This window comes from Rhinichthys klamathensis, unplaced genomic scaffold (assembly GCF_029890125.1).
Source record: "Rhinichthys klamathensis goyatoka isolate OS25496 unplaced genomic scaffold, OSU_Roscu_1.1 h1tg000144l_1, whole genome shotgun sequence".
Lineage (NCBI taxonomy): Eukaryota > Metazoa > Chordata > Actinopteri > Cypriniformes > Leuciscidae > Rhinichthys > Rhinichthys klamathensis.
In genome coordinates, this window is record NW_026606679.1 from 1,009,695 (window position 1) to 1,035,717 (window position 26,023).

At 38.7% G+C, this 26,023-nt stretch overlaps 1 protein-coding gene across 2 annotated transcripts in view; it reads right to left on the reverse strand.

Annotated features, from left to right (window-relative positions):
* Nucleotides 1–9,087, reverse strand: part of LOC130090438 (keratin, type I cytoskeletal 13-like) — a 32,494-nt gene extending 23,407 nt beyond the window's left edge. Inside the window, exons 1-7 of one of the 2 annotated variants that reach the window (XM_056257810.1) lie at nt 8,562–9,078; nt 8,191–8,273; nt 7,951–8,107; nt 7,702–7,863; nt 7,480–7,605; nt 7,175–7,395; nt 6,857–7,076 (exon numbers count right to left, since the gene is read on the reverse strand). In XM_056257810.1, the coding sequence (XP_056113785.1) occupies nt 6,947–7,076; nt 7,175–7,395; nt 7,480–7,605; nt 7,702–7,863; nt 7,951–8,107; nt 8,191–8,273; nt 8,562–9,038 (1,356 nt within the window). In that variant the 5' untranslated portion in view covers nt 9,039–9,078 and the 3' untranslated portion in view covers nt 6,857–6,946. Of the gene's footprint in view, nt 1–6,856; nt 7,077–7,174; nt 7,396–7,479; nt 7,606–7,701; nt 7,864–7,950; nt 8,108–8,190; nt 8,274–8,561 lie in introns of those variants that run through there. The other variant, XM_056257808.1, reaches the window with a different exon arrangement.
* Nucleotides 9,088–26,023: the final 16,936 nt, after the last annotated feature.

A 26,023-nucleotide genomic window follows, 5' to 3' on the forward strand; every position in this document is an offset into this window, starting at 1 on the left:
ATAGTGAAACCATTTCCCAGGTCCCCAAGGCAGCAGGTGTGGCTGATAACCGGTTTGAATGTTCTGTTATCATTTAGTTTCACATTTCCTTAGAAAACAATTATTTTGGAGGTTATGAAAGTTTCAGCTGTCAGTCCTTGTCTTTGGTTATTTGAGCTTGTACAGCACTTCGGTTAGTCCTGTGGCTGTTTTAAATTTGCTTTATAAATAAAAGAACTAAACTGAACTGAACTTGTCAATCTTCACACTTATGTGCTTGCATGTTCTGTTTCTTTTCGTCTGTGCAAAATATATTTTAACTTGTTGCTTAAAGGGATAGTGTGTCCAAAAATTTTAATTCTGTCATTAATTACTCACCGTCATGTCGTTCCAATTCCGTAATACTTTCGTTTATCTTCGGAACACAAATGAAGATCTTTTTTTTATGAAATTTGAGCCATTTCTGTCCCTCCATAGACACAACTACCACTTTGACGCTTCAAAAAGTTCATAAAGAGATCGTAAATCTAATCCATATGAATTGAGCGGTGTAGTCAAAATTTTCTCAAGAGACACGATCACTTTATATGATTAACAGATTTCATTTAGGCTTTTATTCACATTTAAACACTGATCAGGGAACAAACAGAAGCACAAGAACAAACCTCTTGCTGAAGCTCAAACGTGCTGCGTAACACGAGAATGAACCTCATTGGTTCTTGCTGAAGCTCAAACGTGCTGCGTAACACGAGAATGAACCTCATTGGTTCTTGCTGGAGCTCAAACGTGCTGCGTAACACGAGAATGAACCTCATTGGTTCTCACACGTCAAGCGAACATGCTTGAGTTTCATTTTACAACAGTTGATGTGTGAGTTGATGAATGTTTATATGTGAACAAAAGCCTAAATTCAACCTGTTCATCATAAAGCAATCGTGTCTCTTCAGAAAATGTCAGACTATATACCACTCAATTCATATGGATTAGTTACGATCTCTTTATAAACCTTTTAGAAGCAACAAAACGTTAGTTGCCTAGACATTTTCAGACAGGAATGTTGTTCCAGGATCAACACAATATGTTGATCCAGGAACATGTATTACTTGGAAAAATCATGGTGAGACAGAAAGCTCTGAGATTTCATCTGTGTTTCGAAGATGAACGAAAGTCTTACGGGTTTGGAACGGCATGAGGGGGAGCAATTAATTACAGAATTTTCATTTTTGGGTGAACTAACCATTTAATAAGCAGTGGTGTTAGTACTCAAATACATTGCATGACATTTGTTTTTTACAATTCTGAAATCAAGAGCTTAAAATGAATGGATTGTTAGATTTATTAGATGCACCTTTTTCAATTAAAAATTACATTAAATTTAAAACCGTAGAAAAGTTCTCAGCATTTGTCACACATAACACTGAAACCGTCCTTATCTCTACACCATTTCAACACCTTATCCAGATCCCGCACCTCAGGCAAGATAAACCTGTTTTACCCACTGAATCTGTCAAGTCTCAACATTAAACCATTTTCAAAGTTTAACAAGTACATGAAGCCCTTTCTGAGATTCTGAAATGATCAGCTCTCATATTTGTCCACTCCAGAGCAGATCATATAGTTTAAGGTGCGATGACAGTACAACAAACCCTTTTCATGTGAAGTTCATTAGATTCATTACAGAGTGGTCCTCTGTAGCTTTTGTCTCTGTTGCAAAATGCATTGATTAGATTAGATTTATGTTCTTGCTGGAGCTCAAACGTGCTGCGTAACACGAGGATGAACCTCATTGGTTCTCACATGTCAAGCGAACGTGCTTTTACCACAGTTGATGTGCGAACTTATGAATATTTATATGTGAATAAAAGCCTAAATTCAATCTGTTCATCATATAAAGCAATAGTGTCTCTTCAGAACATTTAGGACTAAACCGCTCAATTCATATGGATTAGTTACGATCTCTTTATTAACTTTTTTGAAGCATCAAAACGTTAGTTGCGTAGACATTTTCAGACAGGAATATGGTTCCAGGATCAACAAAATATGTTGATCCAGGAACATGTATTACTTGGAAAAATCACGGACCGTCTATGGAGAGACAGAAAGCTTTGAGATTTAATTTGTGTTTCGAAGATGAACGAAAGTCTTACGGGTTTGGAACGACATGAGGGGGAGCAAATAATTACAGAATTTTCATTTTTGGGTGAACATTTAATAGGCAGTGGTGTTAGTACTCGAATACATTATATGAAATTTGTTTTTTACAATTCTGAAATCAAGAGATATTAAAATAAATAGATTGTTATCTTTATTAGATGCACCTTTTTCAATCAAAAATTACATTAAATTTTAAAACCGTAGTAAAGTTCTCAGCATTTGTCACACATAACACTGAAACCTTCCTTATCTCTACACCATTTCAACACCTCATCCAGATCCCGCACCTCAGGCAAGATAAACCTGTTTCACCCACTGAATCTGTCAAGTCTCAACATTAAACCATTTTCAAAGTTAAACAATTACATGAAGCCCTTTCTGAGATTCTGAAATGATCAGCTCTCATATTTGTCCACTCCAGAGCAGATCATTTATTTAGGTATAGTTTAAGGTGCGATGACAGTACAACAAACCCTTTTCATGTGAAGTTCATTAGATTCATTACAGAGTGGGCCTCTGTAGCTTTTATCTCTGTTCTTGCAAAATGCATTGATTAGATTAGATTAGATTTAATGTTTCTTTTTTTATCCAATAAGACGATTGAAGTAAAAAAATAAATATCACCTTTCAGTCTATAAACCCACTGGGCAAATTACTCAAATGACCAACTAAATGACAGAGGCAGACAAGGAAGTGTTCATGTTGGTTGTCAGGTTGAAAGTGCCAGGTAATGGAACAGCATTTCAATTATGCAGAAATTTCACAAAATTGTGCAAGAAAACATCAAATGTGATCAGTTTTTTATTTTTTTTTATTTTTTTTTACATTTAGACACAACAGCTATAGTACTTTGATTAACTGTTTTATTAGAATTTAATTTAAACAAAGTATGGTTGCTTTTTCCTGCAGTTGAATTAAATGTTTAACTTCTAACTCAGATTTATTAGTGCTGTGGTTTTTAACAATTAGAGGATAGCTAAAAGATTTATGCTAAAATATAGGAATTCTTATGTCAGCTTAGAGTAGCAGAGAGTTATGGTTAGTTAAAACAGTTGCATGTGTCATTAAATGATAAAATGCTGGTGGTATCATGTTACAGCTGTCAAACCTGAAGAACACCATCGATTTTCATGTGAAGTTGGTCACCGATGAAAGACAAGTATAAGTCACTACAATGCAGCAAATGCTCGCAAGTCTGTACAATATTGTTTCTCACAAGTATTGTTGTATCTCTGACACGTGTTATGTAACGGCAGGATCAGATAGTTTGCTGGAAATGACAGTGTGTGTGCAGCATTCTGTTCAAGGAACTAGTTTACCATTGGACAGTTTGTGTTGTAGTAAGTACATTAAGAAAGCGAGCCTGCAATTTAATCGTTCTGCCACCAGGAGTCACTCATTACTGATCTTGTTAATGAAAATGAAACCAATTGTAATGTCATTATTTCCACTGTGTGCTTAAAATGTTGGACTGAACTAAGGAGGTCTAAAACACTTGAAGAAAGCTGTCCGTTAGCATCTCAGTCACTGAAATGGCAGTGCATGCAGCCTCTGAAGTACAACCTGGATGCTGCCGTCATTTTATGGAGACATTTTTGGGCCATTATATGTTTGTTTGGTCATTTTAAATATTGCTTGCAAAAGTACTTCTTTCACTAGAATACAGTAAATGGCCTATAACAGAGGAACAGGCCTTCAGTACATAGTGGTGTAATTACAGCATCTACCAGCAGGGGATAATTAACCTCCTCTCTACTGGACAGAATTTAAAGGAGCTATATTTAGAATTCAGAAAGCCTTGTTATTAGGGACAACAAGTGGAGAAGTCAAGTGAACTGCAGGTTATTGCTCGTGCTTGCACTGGTGCACACATAACATAATAGAGACTGAGCCTGATTCAATGACCCTGCAAACTTATTTTTTTGTTCTTTGCTTAGACGTTGAAAAAGAAGTTGAAAATACCTTTGCAGCAACTGTACTGATAACGAACATCGAGACGCTGTCAGTGCTGCTGAGAGCGATGTTTAGATGAATATGTAAACGTGCTGCATGCTTTCTTCTCAATAACAAAATAACCACAACAAAAATGACAGCGGTGAGAAAGCAGCAGTTAAGAAAGCATCTGATATGTGTTGAGAAGCTGCATTGCTTTGTGTTAACTAAACGTAAGTGTAATGTGAAACTGTACCACTAGAGGTCCCTAGAGGGCCCGTAAAAGATGAGAGAAAGTGAATAAGAAAGAAAATGAAGATTAGAAATTCAAGTTGAGATATAGGCCAATGCCATCTCTTCTACACTTTATTGATACCTAATACCCCAAATAGCGATGTGGATATGTTTGCTCCAGCTCCGCTATTTACCGGCATCATATTGAGAGATGAGGAAATTAAAATTGCACTTATAATAGTTTATGGAGTACATTTGAGACTGTGTGTATATATATATATATGTATATGTATATGACTATGTGAAACTATAGTTTGAATTATCAGCCCGTTCTCATCCCAAGGCGTCATATACTGACGCCTTTGCCAAAGCGTCTATATCCAACGCACATGGCACCCTTTAGCGTCAATATGAGACGCAGATATATGGCGCCTCCTAGTGGTCTAACCCTAACACTACCCCAGACCTAAACCTACCCATAACCGAAGCGTGTTATATTGACGCTAAAGGGTGCCATGTGCGTCGGATGTAGACGCTTTGGCAAAAGCGTCAGTATATGACGCCTTGGGATGAGAATGCGTTGGAATTATTCCCTTCTTTGCATGACACATTGACATTACAATAGGCCAACAGAATAGCTCTTTCGGCATAATCCTGAACATTGTATAAGCATTCATTTCATGTGTCATTGAACGGGAGAGAGGCTCTCGGGGGAGCGCGTAAACATCACATCTTTTGATTTTCATGGCAAGACCATCCCGATTCCTTCACATAAAAATAAGTCTACAGACATTCACAACCTAGAAAGTTGGGGAAGGCCTCGTTTTTTAAGTTTTGTTACAAGCTATTCACACATTGGCAATAAAAAGCGACTAATACATGAGAATTCTTACATACAGCCCCTTTAAGTATAAAATTGTTTATTATTTGCAATTACCTATTTTTTTCCTTTTGTAGCCATCGCATATTATGTGTAATATTCTCAAATAAACAAAACTGGAGGAAAGCAACTTCAAAACCCACTGTGGCAGAAGAAGAGACCTACGTATTATGGATTGGATCCAGGACGCTGGTTCCACACAGAGGTCAGTGTCCAGCAGACAGTGAACTGATAAATGAGAATCTGATATTGATGTTAAAATGTTCAATGTGTTATGTAATGAGTGCACATTAATGCACAGCTTCAGTCTTTATAGCAGGCATCTGAATGTGACTGCCACATCCACCCATATATTTATTCTTTTATTGCGTCAATCTGAACCCTGATTCAATCCCTGCACAAACTCGACAAAAGCTTTCCCAAAATAATGAATCATACACCTCTCCCAAGATGTTAAATAAATCAGTGGGGCTACAAAAAAGGTAAGCCTCATCTTTACAATGCCACAGGTTGTTTTTGTCCTGACCCAATGGTCAAGCTATGATGGTCATATATCTACCGATAACTTGTCGGTCAGTATCTCATTGGATTGAAATGAAAATGTCTCAATGTTAGATTGTTAAAACCCAATGATCTTTCAGTATAAGACCTGCGCTGGATTTTTTTTTTTGAAACGGTTGTATTTTTACCCAAACCCCCCCCCCAAACCCCCCCCCCCCCAGCCCGACCCCCCCCCCCCCCCCCCCCCTTTTTTTTTTTTTACCTTGTCTACTTTTAAAGGATGCATATTAATTATTTACACCCTTTAGGGGTACATGAGTGTATAAGTGCACAGCCCTATTGACAAGCCGCTTTAGCCCTTGTGGCATAGCTTTTGCAAATATTTTTCTATACAATATTATTGGTAGGTATTATTGTTTTATTAGAGTATTAAAACAAAAACCATAAAACTCATTTGTGTTGAAATGGATATAACTGTTTGGATTTGCAGACTTTTGCACACATTTGTTTTAGTTGTTGTTTTTTTGTTTGTTTTTTATGCGTGTACACAATTGTTCAAGATTTTTTTTGCTCTTATGCTCACCAAGGCTGCATTTATTTGATCAAATACTCTGAAAACATTAACATTATGAAATATTACAATTTAAATTAACTTAACTTTTCCATTTTAGTCATTACTCCAGTCTTCAGAGTCACATGATCCTTCAAAAAAATCATTCTAATATACTGATTTGCTGCTTAAGAAACATTTCTCATTATTATCAATGTTTTTAATATTTTTGTGGAAACCATGATAATTTTTATCAGGATTCTGTAATGAATAGAAAGCTCTAGAGAAAAGTATTTATTTGTAATAGAAATCTTTTGTCAAATTACAAATGTCTTTACTGTCACTTTTGATCAATTTTGATAATTTGCTTATTTTAATAAATACGCTACCATTTCATCCTTTCATCATCGGACTAGAAAGTGTATTAGTATCTTCCAAAATATATTTTTTTAATAAACCCAAACTTTTTAATGTATGCCTGTAACATAAAACATAAAACATGTAACATAAAAAAAGGTTGCCTAATATTCCACATAAGGTTTTTGTAAAAGGCAAAAAATGTTCCTGATAAAATAATTTCTGGAGAAAAAAAAATCTGAGTATAAAATAAGACTCAAACACAGAAGCACATTTCGAGCACTTTATTGTTTTTCATCACTCTGAGTTAGGTTGTTTAATCTCAAGAGTTCCTGTGCTGGTTCTTCTTGTTTGAGATCTCACTTGGTCTCGGTAACTGCCTGGGTGGAGGAGATCACTTTGCCGTCCTTAACCTCCTCTACAATGGTTACCACTTTGCGTGTAGTTGAAGTTGAGGTTTTGGTTGAGGTCTGTGCAGTTTGAGTGCTTCTGAGGTTGGGGGAAAAAATGGGGAGAAAAGTATTCAGAATCATCTCAATCTCATTTACTGAGAAATCAGGGTGTGAATGTGTATTTTAGCATCTCACCCAGTAGCCTCTCCATCCAGCAGTCTCCTGTACTCTGCAATCTCCATCTCCAGTCTGGCCTTGATGTCCAGAAGCGTCCTATACTCTTGACCTTGGCGCTCCAGATCAGCACGAAGTGACATCAGCTGCTGTTCCATGCTGCTCACTTGCGATTGGTAGCCGGACAACATGGAGCCGTAGCGGGCCTGTGTCTCTTGCAAAGTGCCTTCCAATGACGATTTCTGTTGAGGGAAGAGTCATTATTCTAAAGGCTTTGTGATGTTTCAAAACCGCAAATTTCAAGACTGACCTGGTCATCTACTTACCATGCTGAGTTGTGATTGTAATTCGATTTGAAGACTCTGGAGTGTGCGTTTCAGCTCATTGATTTCTGATTTGGATGAATTAAGGTTTTCTGTACTTTCAACGACGACTTTGTTGATGGATTCGCTCTATGAGAGACAATCCACAGAAGAGCAGTCAGATAAGATATTTGGTTTTGATTTGGTATTGGTTTCTTTTGACAAATATAAATAGTCTGATTTTACCTGGGCCTGGAACCAGGCGTCGAGTTCTCTTCGGTTCTTGGCAGCAACGCCCTCGTAGTGCTCACGGATTTCAGCCATGACCTTTGACAGGTCTTCCTGTGGTGGTGAGTCAACCTCTACATTGACCTGTCCACTCATCTGGGCACGTGCTCCCAAGAGTTCCTAAAGATGCGATATCAAACCATTGAGCATTTGCTTCATATACAGGAATAACTTATCAAAGAGTGTGTGAACCAATCACCAACTTACCTCCTCATGGTTCTTCTTGAGGAAGATCAGCTCTTCTCTCAGCCCCTCAATCTGCATCTCCAGATCAGATCTGGCCATTGTCAGCTCATCCAGCACCCTTCTCAGCCCAGCAATATCTGCCTCTACTGACTGCCTCATGCTCAGCTCATTCTCATATCTGCAGAGAAATGAAACCATTGTAAATCACTTGGACCCATTTGAGATGTTGATCGCTTTTCTCTTAGTCATGTGTGGACTTACTTGACTCTGAAGTCATCTGCAGCCAGCTTGGCATTGTCAATGCTGAGGTAGATGCCTCCATTAATACGAGTCGCATCCTGGATCTACAGGGGACAAGCATATAGCCAAATTTAGAAATCTCTTGAGAATTTTTTGAGTTTAGTGTTAAAATATCTCTTAAATATATCAAATACAAAGACAAAGTCCTCAAAGATTTAATTGGTTATTTTGTACACACACAAAAAAATCACTTGTATGTTCATTCTCATAAACTGCATATGACGTCCTTTATTTTAGCACATTATTAGTATACAGGTAAGTTAACAAAAGATAAGTAGTTATTTATTTACTAATCACTGTTTCAATTTTGTTCTTCTGACAATACCACATACTTTGTTCTGGAGATCATTGATAGTAGCGTAATAGGCACTGTAGTCCCGAGCAGAGGGGGACGTCTTGCTCTCCAGGAACTGGCGGATCTTCAGCTCAAGATCAGCATTAGCCTTCTCAAGGATGCGCACCTTCTCCAGGTAGGTGGCCAGACGGTCATTGAGGTTTTGCATGGTGGCTTTCTCATTTGCGGAAGCATCAATGCCATCACCAGCACCACCTCCGAAACCAGAACCTCCACCACCGAAACTAGAACCACCACCAAAACCAGAACCACCTCCGAAGCCGCCACCACCTCCAGCAGAGAAGGAACGAGAAGCAGAGGCACTGGAGATGCGGGTTCCAGATCCTCCAGCTCCCCCGTACATACTGCCAGCACGACCACCGCCGCCTCCACCACCGGACATGGAGAACTGAGATCCTCCTCCCATGGAGAACTGAGATCCTCCACCCATGGAACTACGTGCGTATTGAGACATGATTGCAGAGGAGGCTTGCTGTTCTGCTCTTTCACTGAAGAGAGTGTGAGAAGTGAGGAAAAGATGACCCCATGATCTTCTTTTATTTGGAAATAGAGGGAGGCAACTGTAAGGATGGGCGTTGTGGTTTAGCCAAGGAGGTGGAGTGAGAATCCATTGCCTCCCTCTCCAAAACAAACTCATGGTCACATGCACTCACACAGCATTCAGCCAACTGCAGGGTTTGAATGTGTTTCATATCAAGTTCTGGATTTTATAGGAAGGCATTTTACCATAGTGAAGAAAGAAAATAGAATGCGTACGTTTTTGATTTGAACTGCACTATGCTTAAGTCTTGTAGTTTAGTTAAAAAACCTTTTGTGCACTCAAACTCAGTGGATTTAAAAGGAACATAATTGTATGTATATATGGTCTATGGTACATAATATATATGAACGATATAGAGTGTGTGTGATACTGTATATATGCGTATATACATGCACATCGGGACAGTTATATCAACTTGGACTAAAATACATTTATCCAACCTTAACGATACATTCTAAATGTTCAATACAGTATATCATGAGTTTATATTGTTTAGAAAATCACAAACTTCAACTAACATTTTAGTTACCTTAATTTCTTTTCAACCTGAGGGGAAAACGGTTCTGCAAATACAAGAACTAGGAAAGTGAGAGTTTCTGTCCTCAGGGTGCCAATACTGAGCCACACCCATAGAGCAAGCTGCAGCAAAGCCACAGTTATTACAACACAAGATTATAGAAATAACAGAATGGTTCATATCTTTTTATTCGAAAATATGCTTTATCACATGTGTATAGAATAGAATGTTTTAATCTTTTTATTAGAAAATACATTTTATTTATAACTCTTAAAGTTTAGCCATCAAAATCTCAAGTGATGCATTTTGTTTGGATTAAATCATTATTTACACTATCCTTGTAATAAATCTTCCAAAAATATGAAGATATGCCTTAATGTTGTTGCCATGGTGACAAGAACAAAGTACAAAAACAAATAATAAGCAACCAGAACAAAAGGGAAGAATATTTAGCAAGCGTTAAGGCCGTAAATTTGATGGCCTGATAGGAGAACAAGAAAGCCCTTTAATAATTAAGCTTCGTCTGATGGCAGGGAGTGTTTTATAGTAAAGAAATAAAGGTCGGATATGAAACACCCATCACCATAAAAACTGAGAAGAGACTGTGAGTGAGAAGAATAAAAATCATTTGTGATTCTTTATTATGTTTGCTTGAGGCATTAATGATAAAGACTTTTTCTGTAACAAAACGCTAAATTGCTTTATTTAAATCGCAAGCAAATGGATCTTGTATAGTTCAGCTGTTTTACAAATAGGTTTTGAAATGTGGGTGAGATGTCTTGATGTGTTTTAGTTGGACTACATGACTTCCCGCTCCTGGCTCACATTATTTCAGTTTATATGCCACAGTTTCATGCTTTGCTGCAGGAGTATTTATATTTCACATAGACTTGCTTACTGTAGACAAGCGATGCGTTTATGACCAAGGTTGTGTCCCTATAGAGGTGTAACTTCACAGATAGAATGAACTTATACTGAACTCAACAGTAACATGGCCAACGATTTAAAGGGTGGTTCTCTTCGTGAAGTTTTAGGCGCGTAGTGTCAATAAAGTACAGGGAAGCGTCAGAGAAAAGTCAAACATTTGATGATATATCGTTTTATGGTATAGTCAAGCACAATTTACACAGCTCCTCTAGTGTGACAAATAGAGGAGTGTGACGAAGTTTAATGCCTAAAGTTTATGAAAAAATCTGATGCTCCTGCTCCTTATTAAGTGAAAAATAGTAATTAGGTGCAAAATAACACTTTTGTTATTTGTTGTTCCGGTCTGAACTATTCAAAGCTGGTAATGTGCAGCTGGTAAATATAGGGCATGAATTAAATATTAATGCAAGCATAATTTACTAATAATAATTGTAATCCAAAGGAGAAACATCTGTGAAATTATATTCATTTACAAGTTATAATACATTGCACTTTGTGAGTCATATTTGCAATTAGCTATAATGCAATAAAACCATAAAGAATTTTCTTTTATTAAATAATCCCAATATGACTCACATTGTCAAATGACAAAGACTTTTTTTTTAAGGAAATTGCTTTTGTATCTCTCTGTGCAGCATTTGTTTTTCTTTTTTCCTCCAAACAAAAGCATGCATTCTGAATGCATTTTAATCCATGTGTTTTTCTTTGCCTTCTGTTTAGATTTTCATTGCAGTGCTTTTGTGCTGCTCCCTTTATGAGCCTGAACTAGGAAAGCATTTGAGGACAAAGGGTGTGTCAGATCAATACAAAGCGCTGTGCAGGTTAGGTAACATCTAGAAACTGACAAGGGGACAAATTCTTTCATTTTTCTCCCTCATGGTTTGACAAGTATACGCAAGTATGAGCCTATAGGGAAACTGTGTTATATCAGTGCCATCCGCCCTCAGAAGTGATCTTGGGCAATCCGTTTTTTCTTCTGATAATTGCAAATAATGATAACTCAGGGAAAGTTTTGTAAGTGCTGATGTGTTCCAACTGTTTGGTCCAAAAGTGCTTTGCTTCAAGCAGAATACATTATAGTTTTGCTGTCAGTTCTATCAATGTCTATAATATAAGGGTAATTTAAGTTTTTGTAAATGATATAGTATATTTTTATACCTATGAGCAGACATAGAGACATATGATTTGATATGCAGAGTGGCATGCTAAACTTCATCTAATGCCTGGGACAAATTGTGCGATTTTGGGCTGTCCCAGACGATTTCTGTGGTCGTGGCTCCTAAACGGTAGTCCTACGTTGTACAGTGAGAGAGGTTCGAAGACGGCCGTTGTCACGGTCTTGCGACCAAAGATAGCCTGCGATAATTTTCTGACAGTGAAATTTAGTCTGATCATCTCACAGTGTGTTTGCATAAAAGCAACATGAAATGGCATTTTGATCAACGCGACATGGCACTAAAACGTCTCGGTTGCGTATGCAACCCTCGTTCCCTGAAGGAGGGAACGGAGACGTAGTCAACGTCGATTGAATGGGATCATGCTAGGGAGCCAGTCATCTTCGAGTACTATTGAAAAGAGCCAATGGAATTAGCTGCGTGATTTGCATCACACACTCCACCTCCGGAGACGGACTTTTGACTTGAGCTTGGCAACTTCTAAGCGCCTTACTCGGTACCCTTTATCCCCCCAGTACGACGCCCCTGGCGTCAATACAGAGGCAACAACATTTTGAGGTGGAGGAGACAGCCCTCACTCCAACCCATTAGCAGGAAAGAAGCACTGAAGTGATCGAACACCTTTGGGATCTCCTACGGAGAGAAGACTCAATACAACGAATAGGTTCCACTTATAAGGGGAAGCGTGCCTCATTTTGAGAGGGTGCTCTTACAGAAGTGATGGTCTCTATGGCATAAAAATTCTTGCTGTAGTAACCAGAACCTCCGCGTCCCGTTCTTTTTAGAACCAGACCTGGAACTCTCCAAGGTCTAAACGCAGGTGCCATCATGCCCCATCCCTGAGAATGTACTCAGAGGAAGGAGTCAGGAAGGGCTGTCGAGAGGAGAGGTCTGGTTGGGCCAATATTGGTAACTAGCAATGTCAATGTCAATGTCAATGTCACATTTATTTATATAGCACATTTCCAAGGCCAAGGCCTACCAAAGTACTTCACAATGAAAACACAAAGATATTATTCACAAGACCTGCTCCATCTCCTCTCTGACTTTAGCACAGTTGTGTTCTCACTGGGAACGCATTTCTGTGGGGGCCCCGGTGCCAGCTGTAGCCAGAGTTTTTTCTGTGTCGAGCGATATCTACTCAGACAGGAGAAAAAACAACTGGCGGAGGGACGAGTCCGGAGGGGCAAGAGATGTAACTGTGCAGCCCCGAATTGGTCCCAAACAGCTGGACCGCCTGGGGATGGAGACTCCACTCTCCCTGGGCCATAGGCTGTCGTGAGGCTCGTCAGCGGCACGATTGAGCAGGCCAGAAGTAATAAGTGGAATGAAGCGACCTCAGAAGCTTCCGACTCCGAGGAGGAGATGGCGGGCGAGTTGTGATATGCGAGGGCAGCATAGCGCAACGGTCGCAATGTTGTCTTTTTAGACCAGTACAAATTCGCTGAGTATCTCAAAGGTGGACACTCGTTCTAGGGACCGTTGGCCCGGAGAAACAAAAGGTCTGTTACGGACTGAGGGTTTGGTGGCAGGTCATTGTGCTTTCACACGGAGCGTGCCGCTCGGCCACGGCCACCTCGGGACTCAGCCGTGAAGTCAGTGCTGAAGCGGTCTTCATATGGAGGAAGCCAAGTGACTGCATCTACCATATGCCCCAGGAGCCTCTAAAGAGTTTCAGTGGGACCCTTTCTCACTTCTATACAGCACTCACCATCCACACACTCTTTTTCAGAGATGCGGTGGACCGAATCCATCTCCAAACTAGAAAAGAGATCCTCAGCCCGTGGACGAATTTACTCTTTCCCAGTTGACCTGAGGACCCAACTGCCTATGAGCACTTGAAGGGTAGGACTTTGTACTGATACTTCACACCTTTCGAACGCACGAACACAGTATGGCCTGTGGTGCGGAAGGATAGAGATCTGAAGTACATGTCTCTCAGGTCGAACACTGCAGACCAATCTTGGGGAGGAGCATTTGGAAATGCATATCAGCTGGAAGTAGCGGCTGCATCGCGTCCTTCGCCAGTAGACTGCGATGTGCGCACAAGACATGAGCAATGCTCAACACTTAGATGTGACTAAAGTCACTAATTTTAGGAGCATATTTGCTCAACACCCAAGTGTGACGAAAGTCACTTACTTTTAGGAGCATCTTTGCTTAACATCTAGGTGTGATAAATATCACTAATTTTAGGAGCATATCAAGCTCAACACCTAGGTGTGATGAAAATCACAGAGCTTGGGCGGAAGCCGAGCGAAAAGAAATCGCAAGCCGAGTCTGATGGTACAGTTTGGGGCCATCTGGACCGGTTGGGAAGCATTTTTGGCTTCCACAAACCGGGCCGGGAGCCAGGGGACCACAGACGTACCCGAGGTGGGGCAGCGAGGTGGAGGACAGGGATCTGGCTCGGAAGGCCCGAAGGAGGGTCTGAGTGTGGTGCACAACACTTACCTGTCTCCACGAGATGGCCAGCGATGCGTGAGAAGGCGGATGACCGGGTCCACGAACAGCACCCAGCTGCCGTGCTGGCCAACAAGAGGGGGCTGAGGGGTGCAAGGTTTACAGGGTCGCACACCACCAGACTTGCCCTCTTGGGACCCAGGAACAGAGGAATTTGCTCTTTCTTTGAAGTGAGGGTACCACTTGCTCCGCTTTTTTGGGAGCCAGCGGTGGAACAGACACACACACAAACGAAGACTCCTCCCGGCCCTCACCCGGGGGGAGGGAGTGGATTGGTGACCAACTCCATGAGCATCCTACCCCATCCCTGAGCGGCCCGCTCAGAAATACTTTCGCTGTCGCTTGCCACCTGGGTTGGCAGCACTTGGAGCGGGCTGGGCGTCCCTACTGCTGCCGGCTCCATGCTGAGGCCTGGCTGGAGGCTGTTGCTGCGGGGGCCCAGCGGGAGCGGCGGCAGGGGAACGCGCCCTCGGTGACGAGCAGGCGGAGGAACTGCCACCGGCGGCGGGGTGGAGGCAGCAGCAGGCCGCCGGGGCAAGATGTGTTCGCTTTAATTTAGTTATTATCCATTTAATGACCTCACATAAATTGAGAGATTAAAGTCTCGTTCACACCAAGGATAAAACTATAACGATAAAGATATAGTTCTAAAATGTATCTAAATGTAAAAGAATAGCAGAGTCCACACTATAATGATAACGGCACAAAGTAACAAATTCTTTTTCCAGCTGATGAACTATAAAAAACATTGACAGCCAATCAGAATCCACCAGTCTTTAAAGAGCTTTCAGAGCATTCAAAGCAGCAGACAACAAAACTGCAGCGTACTTATAATAAACAGAATGTTATCGTCCGCTAGTAGTAGTTATCATTATAGTTATCATTTTTGGTGTGAACGGGCCTTAAAGGTATTGTAGGTAGTAATTTTATAAAAAACTTTTTTCCAAATTTGCTTAAACTTTCTGTATATATCAATGCATAATTAAAATGTAAGTACTCTGATAAAAAGAGTATAAAAATCGAGTGACTCTAGACCATTTAATCTGCACTAAACACAGCTCATTATTTCCTTCGGGGACGAAACAACTGATTGGCTTAGGCGACTGTCACTCTCTCGCAACCATGGCAACCACCCTTTTGCCACACAGGACCTGCCCACTTCCGCGTATCCGTTTGATTTGAGAAATTCAAGAGGCACGGAACCTAGGAATAGCAAAACAATGGCAGAGAAAGACCAATCAAAATTCACATATGCAGTTCGCGAAGGCAAACCTTAACCAGGCAAAAAAAGGAAGACAGTAACGTTACTAGAAAAGTTAATGAACAAAAAGTCTTTGGATAAACAACGAAATAAAACGCGTGTCAATATCGGCGTGGCTTTCCAGCGATGGCGAGAACTGAGAGACCTCAAGGGGCTGAAAAGTGACGCCTTGTGACGACCTCCTCTGCTTCGCCCTCGACCCCGGATCTGTCCTCGAGCTGATGATGTGGTACTTTTCTCTGGAGTGTAGTCCTCATCAGAGTCAACAATGCTTTCATCATGGAAACTCTTGCATGCAGAACACCATATGTAAGGAATAATTGACGACAGGCCGTTGAATTATTAGAAAAATAATGCACACCCTAGGTGGTAATGCGGTCACGACGCGAAGCGGAGTGGCCGATACACCCCAGGTGTGCATTATTTTTCTAATAATTCAACGGTCTGAAGTCAATTATTCCGCTTATACTACAGTTACCACACCCCGAAACATTGTTCAAATGATGTATTTCAAGACGTTTGTGAAGTTTTTGTCATTAAAACGCTCTTGTATGTAGGACTAATTTCTTGCGCATCTAATCCCATGCCTCCGTTGCTAATTTCAAAACGTCATTTTAGAGTTAGTAACGGAGTTTTGAGCCACTGATAGCAGACTAATGATGGACATATACCGACTGGCTGAAACATTCTCTGACTGTTTCCATCGACTGCAGAAGATTTTAAACTGAACACATAGACAGTATAAGAAGTGGACAGAGCCATCTCATTGGAACTCAGTTGAGACAGTTGAAGCCCATTTTTAGCGATTTTTAAGCACTTCCGTTCCTGACGCGCAGACTCAAACCGACTCAAACTAAGCTTGATGACGTGAGCAACCTGTCGACAGAGAGTCGAGTGGTTATGACGCAATCGTTAGCCTATTTTTACTAAATCGGTTTCTACGGGGCCATAATGTAACACAGAAGGTAATGGAGCCCTTTATACATTGTCGTGTTTCTTTAGAAATAAATAATGGACAAATGGAGTCTTTAAACGCCTCAGATGTAAAGTTATTCGCTGTCAAAGTGACGCTAAAATGAATGGGAGTCAATGGAAATGCTAACGCAAGTGAAGTTCTTCTACAACATGGCGGCACCCGGCCGGCTTCAACTTCCGGTCGATGGATTACCCCCTTGGCTGAACACGCGTTTGGGCATGATCAATCATAACAAAGTATCAAATTACATTCATAACCGGCCTTACAATAAGTGTGTCCCCGGCTTTATGCAGTTATTAATGCAGTTATTAGAGAGAGAGAGAGAGAGAGAGAGAGAGAGAGAGAGAGAGAGAGAGAGAGAGAGAGAGAAGCATGTGCTTCAATGTTATTATTTATTAATTAATTCAATTCATTTTAATTAGTTCGTTCATTTTTTTCCTAATATTGACAGTAATAAATGAAACACAAAGTACTAACAAGTATAGGCCTATCAATAATTATTAATTTGTTATAGCCTATTATCTGCAATAATTACGAAAACCCGTGCAGCAGGACTATCAATTATTTATAGGCCTATTCAGTTTAATTTTTTATTGACTATATGGGGCTATATTCTTTATTTATAAAAAATTAAACTGCATGTGTCCATTGATTGTGAAGTTAGACATCGAAAATTGCAGATCAAGCGCATGGTCTGCATGTTTTTCTTGTTATGAATTGTATCCTATTTTCCGTTATTACAGTTAACTACGCGAAGTGATATGGAACTGTAATGCGGTCAAGACCTGCCTGGAACTACTTTAGCCGTGCGTTTCCCTGAAAATAATTGCACACACCTTAGAACGTTTCTCAACCAATCAGAATCAAGCATTCAACAGCCCTGTAGTATAAATGTTATGAATGTTACACGAAATTCATCTTCATCACAGTGTAAATGATGGCAATGGAAAAACGTGTATCATGCAACCTGTTTTTAGCTTTGCCTTATAGATAACTAGCTCGTTAGCGAATCAATATATATTTTGAACTTTACCAATATCAATATGCTAGCTTGATAGTGAGTACTAAAATACATCTTATTTGTTTATATTCATAATGATAAAGTTAGATTTTTTTATTACATGTGATTCTGACATGATGTCACTACGTGCACTGCGCTCCTTCTTCTCCGCTCGTCTGTCTCAGGTAAATAATGCGTCTTCAGCTCAGCGGTCGGAGTCGCGCGTTCATGTGTTTTTGGGGCGTGGCTTTGGAAGGAGCCCAGAAGGGAGGGGGTGGAGTGAATGGAAATAATGAGCTGTCTTTAAAACAGCCGTGAGAGGTCTACAGACACTTGATTTTTATACTTTCTTTTTCAGAGTATACATTTTAATTATGCATTGATATATACAGAAAGTTTAAACAAATTTGGAAAAAAGTTATTTTTATAAAATTCCTACCTACAATACCTTTAAATGGAATATACTTTAGGGCTATCAAAAGCTAAAAAGTGATTAAAAATGGTTTAAAAAAAACTTCAAAAGGAATTTGTGATGTCACCTTAACTAAATTAAACGTTTCCTTATACATTTAAGCCTAAAATCTTTGTTGAAACATTTGTGTCAGTGTGTCTTAATGAGGCACTGAAAATACATTTCAGGAATGTGCAAACAAAGGCTTGTACGAACCTGTAAATCGTCTGCTAGCCCTCAACCGATAAAGATCTAGCCTTTTCACCTGATCCTTCTGACCACAATGGGAGATTGTTGATTTATGCGGTTTTCAAATATTTATGGCAACATTGAAGGGAAAAGGTATATGCTTGTCAAGAGGTTCATTAACACTCGTGCATGCAAGAAAACACCATATCATTTTACAATCCTTCAGTAATCTTAAACAAGTCTTGTCCTTCAGTAATCTTAAACAAGTCTTGCTCATGAAAAGCTAGTAAGAATCTGGCCGGGCCAACAAGGATTTAGCTTTATGTTTTACGGTGGAAAACTGTTCTTTTTATCTTCCGTCTTTCCCCCATGACGTCTGGCTTTAAGGGAAAAACATTGAATTGTTTGATTTTAAATCTGAAGAATAAAGATCTGTTCATCTGTAACCCATTACGTAAGTCTTCAAGCATGAGAGGACCGAGGCACTTTAAACAGAGGTTTCAGTTTGCTTTAGTTTTATTGGACTACCCAAACCCCACCCCACTCCACCCATCGAAGCTCACATTACTGCAGCGTACAAGCCCAAATCTGCAGTTTAACACTCGCCCCCTCAAGAGTATTGGTATTTTACATAGACTTGATTACTATAAACAAGCAAACTAATAATAATGACTAAGTCTGTGTCCTCCTGAGTGGTTAAATTGCCTTTCAGATCCAACCTTGTTTGTGATAGTATTGAACATGATATTAGCCTAACCACAGCAATTCGGTTTGGACTAAAAGGACAAAATTTGAATCTCAGACATTTATCTCTTGTTTTATTGCTGAATTGGCTGTAATTGCATTATAAAAACATAACTGATATTGCTAATAATGGGACGCCTACACAATATACAAAGAGTAAAATTGCGGTGAATACACTGAGCAGAATGAATCAGAGCTAGTTCTGTACAGCTGGAAACGAGATTTAAATAATGAAAATCTGAAAAAACACCCGTGAGAACCTGTCCATTCTTGGCATTCGTTCATAAAGTAACTCTTTTATTGAGTAAAAAGTTGTGAGTCATAACTGAATCATTTGTTTACTGTAATGGGATTTTGTTGAAACAATGTGCCTGTTTGTACAAGCGGAAACCTTTGTGAATCTCTGCATATACCAACTTTTTGTCAAACCATGCAATTGGCTTGCATTTATATAGTTGCCAATTATCCTTTGGGCAGGACAATGCACACATTGTCCTTCTTTTTCATGCTGTGAATGTGGCCTGTAAACATCAGGTGAGGGTTTTGAGCACAGAGGGTGTGTCAGATTGATTTGAAGCGCAGGTTAGGTAACACCCAGAGACCAGGGGACATATTCTTTTAATTCATTCTCCCTCAGGGTTTGGCAAGTAAACACAAATGACAGCAGAAAAACTGCTATCTGTGAACTACGCCCTCCCATCAATCACTCTTCATTCACACACTCTGCGTACAAATATTCTTGCGAAATACTTTTTTGAGAATCAAAGCTTAGGAAAGCTTTTCAGGTTGATGTGGTTTTGTATGAACTATGACTCTGCTTTCCAGATTACAGTTTTTGCCATTTCTTTTTTATGCTTGTGCCACGTATAAAGGTGTGCAGTTGAAATTTAAAATGCATGAACAGTTCTGGTAATGCTGACATCTTTAGACTATATATTTCAATATAAGACTAAAATCCTGCACATTCATAAAGCTCCACATTAGTCTGATATCCTAAAATACACTGAAGTAATATTCTTAGAGCGTGTGTCAGCTTGTCTGAAATAGTTAGCTTCCCTTTTAAGGTCTGTTGTTGGAATGGTTCTGCGAGTGCAGTCCAACAGAGGAAAGCGAGCCAATTTCTCACACATGTGTCTAATATTTTTCTCCTTAAACCATCCAACTGCAAACTGTTGGGCTTCCATTTAATTAGAATGTTCTGTGGAATAATAGATGTGACTTTTCCACTGCTGTTGCCCGGGAGTGAATGTAACTGTTTTTTTTTTTTTAACTGTCTGAGTGTTAACTTATTTATATTGTGTATATATATCCAAATACTTTTTTGGCCCCTCTAACTTTTGTCCTGGTGGTTTAAGGCCGTGAATATTGCCCTATAAGGAGCTGTATAATCTCAGGGTTGCAGAAACCTGCCCTTGTCACAGTACACTTGATGTGAAGAGCTAAAGGCAAAAAAACGCAGTGAACCAGAGGAATGTGGGAAGTTTAGTGAAAGAGACAAAACCAAAAACGTACATTATCTAGATTAATCCACAGTGCAACTATGGAACAAATTGAATAAAATTGCTGATGTCAGAGTAGGCCTAATAAAAACTCACTGCAGCATGGCAGAATCAAAAGCTTTACAATAAGTTTCATAAGTTAACCTTTCACATTCCTTTAGTTAACGTGAACTAAGAATGAGCAATACTTCCACATCATTTAGCCTATTAATCTTAGTTTGTTAATTTCAGCATTTACTAATACATTATTAAAATCAGAAGTTGCATTTGTTAACATTAGTTAATAAACCGTGAAATAACATAAACAAACTATGAATGACTGTATTTTTATTAACAAAGAATAATAAATACTGTATCAAATGTTTTGCTCATTGTTACTTCATGTTAGTTAATACAAATGAGACCTTATTGTAAAGTGTTACTGAATTCTTCTCTGTTCACTTTTTATTGAGGATATTTGACCTAAATACTAAAGGTAGCCTACATTTTATGCCTCATGCTGGAAAGTGTGCTTTTTACCCTGAAGCAACATCATGCAATAGAATAGTATGTGCTGATTGATTTGAATATAAGGTAACACTTGTTCAGACAGAACCGTGGGCTGCAAAAAGCTTTTCAACACATTCTCTTGTAACTAGACCCTACATGACACCCCACAAGCTCCAGTGCAAACAAAGGAACTTATGCGAGGACTCATTTTAGGGTTCGTTTACACGACACCATTTTCTGTAAACCCTAATGTTGTCTTTACTTAAACAATCAAGTGTACTTGACTAAACATTACTTTAAATTTAGCAGTTTGGCCCTGTCACTCAAAAATATAAGTTCAAATAACTTATTTACCTTCAAATTACATAAACTTAAGATTTCAAGTGCTGTGAGCTCAAAATCCTGACTAATCCTTACTAAAGGTCATTTTCACAAATGTCGTTTTCTTGACCGTGAAATGAATACATTCATACATGCTTTTTTCAAGTGCAAGGTGTCATTCTTATTTTACCAGAAAACAAATGGCTTTCATTATATTACAATTATTGATCGTAATGGAAATAAACAGATTTTTATTTTTAAATCTGATACTTTAAACTTGATAAATAAACTTTAATACCAATATACAAGTGTTTTTGTAATACAGTACATCTCCAGTGTTTAATTTACACTGCTCAGTGTTTATATGAGTCCACACTCAAGAGTGTTATAAGTACTGAACCAGTGTTAAAGTTAATGAGATAATTAAGTGATTAATTGAGTGATGATTGAGCGTCATTTGTACAAGTTCTGAAAGTTAACACTGAAAACACTAATAAGTTGATTGAACTCAATTGATTTGAGTAAACTCGTTCCCTCAATTTAATTGAGTAATGGGGTCTCCCAAAACATGCATATTTAAGTGTACTTAACTTGGTGCTTATGTAGACTTGACTTAAATTGTTTAGTTCACCAAACTTGACGATTATTTAAAGCAGAACTAAGTAAGAATTCCGTTTTTGTCAAACAGCGACCCCTAGAGTTGCTGTGGAGTACTTGTACTGTCGTGAATAGCACTCACACGCAGAGATGGCTCGCACTCACGGCCGGATCCCCTCCCCCTGTACACCGGTACCTGTTCAGTAGGATGGACGCTGTAACGAGTGGAAATAAGGTATGGCCCCTTTAAGAGCTGCGCGCGCCCTGCGTCTCGAACACCACATGTATACGGCGCCGGGTTATTTCTGTTTGATGCTCATTTTATCAGAATTTTATCAGATCTGTTTTTTGCCGTAAAGCAATTCTTTACCTCGCGAGACCTGATATCACACGATACTTCCTAACACTGAGGCCGGCGGCTCGCCGGCTCAAAGTTGCAAGTGTGATTTTGCGGCTCACAGGCACCAGGGGGGTGCGAGGCGACCACCATTCAACACGAAATCAGTAATATAAACATTACAATGACTCCAAAGCTGTTCGGTTAAGGTAAAAAAGTTACTTAGTTCACCTTTAATGTACTTAAACAATAAAGTTAACTTAACTTAGTGTTGATTTCAAGTGTACTTGTATATTCAAGTGCACAGCAAAATCCCCAGTGTTAAATTAACACTGCTCAGTGTTTATATCAGTCCACACTCAAGAGTGTTATAAGTAACACTGAAGCAGTGTTAAGGTTAATGAGATAATTAAGTGAATAATTGAGTGATGATTGAGCATTATTGAAGTTACCTGATGTTAACAAGCAGAATCACTGAAGGAGAAAACCATCATTTTTAAGTCACCGTTATGGTGATAAGTGTTTGGTTTAGTTGGGCTCTTGACCCTTTGATCATTAACTTTATATTTCGTTTGACTGCTGTAACTCAGTTATAACAGCCATATGAACAAATAGAAAAGGTGATCTGATGGTGGTGATTGTGTTTTAACATAATCATTATTTCACAATCTTTTGACCTGAATCCTAAACTAAACTCATTTAAAGCCCAATTTCTGAATTAGATTCATGTTATTAATTATAGCAACACTGTCCTTGTACAGCATTACATTTTCAACGATTACATCATAATGCAAACAATTTCTTTGAAGTTGTTCTTATACATATTACTGTATATTATTTTTTGACACACAGACATCAAGATTTAGCGTATGAATCTCAGCAATGGTGATAAACAGATAACCTCTGAACATAAGCTCATTATTTATTCATGCAGCAATGCATGATGGGAGCCATGAATGAGTTTTGATTGGTGGCACCCAGAATGCACTGCAATATGCTTTATGTCACCATTGTTGAGATTGAGAGGCTGATTCATGATCTCTATGTGTCTAAAATAATATGATCTACATATTTTTTATTATAACAACCTTAAAAGAGAATATTTGGATTAAAATTGAAGTGTTACAAATATTATATAAAATATAAACAGTGCAGGTGAAGATGATTCAGCTTTATATGACTTCAAAGATTAAATTCCAATCATTATGAAATAATGATTTTGTTAAAACACAATCACCACCATCAGATGACCTTTTCTATTTGTTCATCTGGTTACAACTGAGTTACAGCCATTAAACAAAATATTAAGTTAATGATAAGGGTCAAGAGCCCAACTAAAGCAAACACTGATCTCCACAACGGTGACTTAAAAATGATGGTTTTGTCCTTCAGTGATTCTGCTTGTTAACATCAGGTGTCTTCAATAATGCTCAATCATCACTCAATTAATCACTTAATTATCTCATTAACTTTAACACTGCTTCAGTGTTACAGTCTACATAAGCACCAAGTTAAGTACACTTAAATATACACGTTTTGGGAGACCCCATTACTCAATTAAATTGAGGGAACGAGTTTACTCAAATCAATTGAGTTCAATCAACTTATTAGGGTTTTCAGTGTAAAACGGAAAAAAAAATGTTAAATGAGTTTTGGCCGTACATTTACACAACAATGGCGTTTTGGAAACCTGAAAACCCGAACTTTTAAGCGAAACTGTTATCGTCTCTGTCTAAACTACAAAAATGTGAATTTGTGAAAACTTTGACGTGCACATGCATATTACATGTTCAGCTTCAGTCTATAGGCGCAGTTTAAGTGACATCGCCAACTACTGGCCTGTCAGCATAATACAGTGCTTTTAGATATTTTCACGGATCTGTGTGAACAGGATTTTTTTTGACAACGTTGTCTTCTATACGTGAAAAACGCAAAGGAAAAACGTTCCCGTTTTTAGTATATTGTTGTGGTGTAAACGTCCCCTTGGTCTTCGGTGCATATCATGGAATAATTCCCTCATCACTGACTTGAAATATGTTGCAGATGCTTTATTGCTAAATTTTGCTCATGAAATCTGTGCTCCAGCTGGCTTGCATGTGAAATATTTGATATGCTGTAACCACAACCCTCAGCCCATTGTGAACTTTCTATCTAGAAGATTGCAGTGACTCGTTCTTGCTGAATCATACTTGAATGAATTTAAAAGCAGTTACAAGGACAAAAGTACATTATGATCACGTACACTGAAGTAGACCACACACACACATACATGCACATCGTAAAAATGTTTTTTGCAAATGTTATATCCAACATATTTGTTTGAGAATTAAAAATGTGTCAATGATAAGAGTTTTCAGAGTTTCAATTCTGTTCTTCATCAGTAAATGTGACTGCAGGGCATTTTACAGCAATTCATTTTTAATTTTTTTAATGACTTGATTTCAGATGTGTGTATCCGGGATTCCGGACTCTAATAAGCACAATGTCTTTTCCATTGTATTTTTCATTCTACTCCTCAATTATCTTCAAATACTGCCAGCAAAACCCCTCAGTTGGCTTTTTTGTGACTTCTGACTATCTCAGCACATGAATAGTTTCTTTGACAACAAACAGTGTTTTGTTTCTCTCAGATAATCCTGAAAATAACAAGCATCTCATTTGTAAAACGAATGCTTGTGCGACTGAGAGCATTGCCACCGGCTATCACCCATATGTGCAACAGCAAACTTGAAGATTTCAGTATGTGGTCCGAGTGATTATTTATCTTGTTTACCATGCATTTTTGTCTGAATGTTAAATAGTATTTCAAATCGGATTCTCTCTGTTGAGTTAATGTAAATCCATGATAGTCATCAGTGTTTCTGAAGTGATCAGTGTCATGCTTTGTCTGATGAGTAGATTCAAGTGACCCTGTGACCCTTCTTATCCTTTCTAAACGATATTGATTTATTAAGGATGCAGAAACTCCTGTTGTGACCCTTATGAGCCAAATGCATGTTTTCTGTCTGGTTAACACAACTAAGCCCCTTTGATTCCAATGTTATCTTCATTACTTCGAAGAGCGGATATCAAAAGATAATAAGCACACTTAAGGCAATGACCGTTTTTATACTTTATATTCATGCCAACTTCCAATTCAAAGAAGCAATTAACTTGTCAACATCCACCGGAATCCAGAGCAACAACAGGGCGGCGGTTTGAGTAATTCATCACACATATTCATGCAAAGATCTCCACAATGTCAAGCATGCAGATGCTGTCTTGCTGTGTAAATAATCGGACTCTCATTGAAACTCACAAGCAAACACACTTTAATCTGCTCCGACCAGTTCTACCAGTGCTGTCCATTCAGTTGCCTTCCTCCCAGGGTGTCTGAAGTGGAATTATATTTACAAGTAATACCAAACTTTTGTCACTCATCAAAAAAAGAAAGAAAGAACATGAATACCTGATGTTCAAACCACACCTGTAATCATAATGTTGTCACGGAGTAGAACGTTTTGTTGGTGTGCGTCATCTTAGCCCACCATGATGCTGTTCAGTTGGTTTTCATAAGGTCGTATTCCCTTATTGCAGTGCTTTGACCAAACACCGTATGCTTTAAAAGGGATGAAAACTCATTTTCAAAACTCAAATTGTCACTATGTATTCTCCCATGTTGTTCCTAACCTGGATTGTTTTTATAATTTTTTTCTGTAAAAAAAAGTTGCTGCCTTAAATGTTCAAGTACAATTAACTTGGATTTTTAAGTCATTTCAACTTAAATTAAATCAAACTGACTTAAAATTAGTTGAATTTTTTCATGACTTATTTAAAAAAAAGTTGAAATTGCTTAACTTCTCAACAACTCAATTTTGATGAGTTAAAGTGATATAAAAACATATGTTGTCATAACTTATGGATCATATAATTTTTTACTGTCTTTGAAAGTCAGTGGGGTCCCAAACAAAAC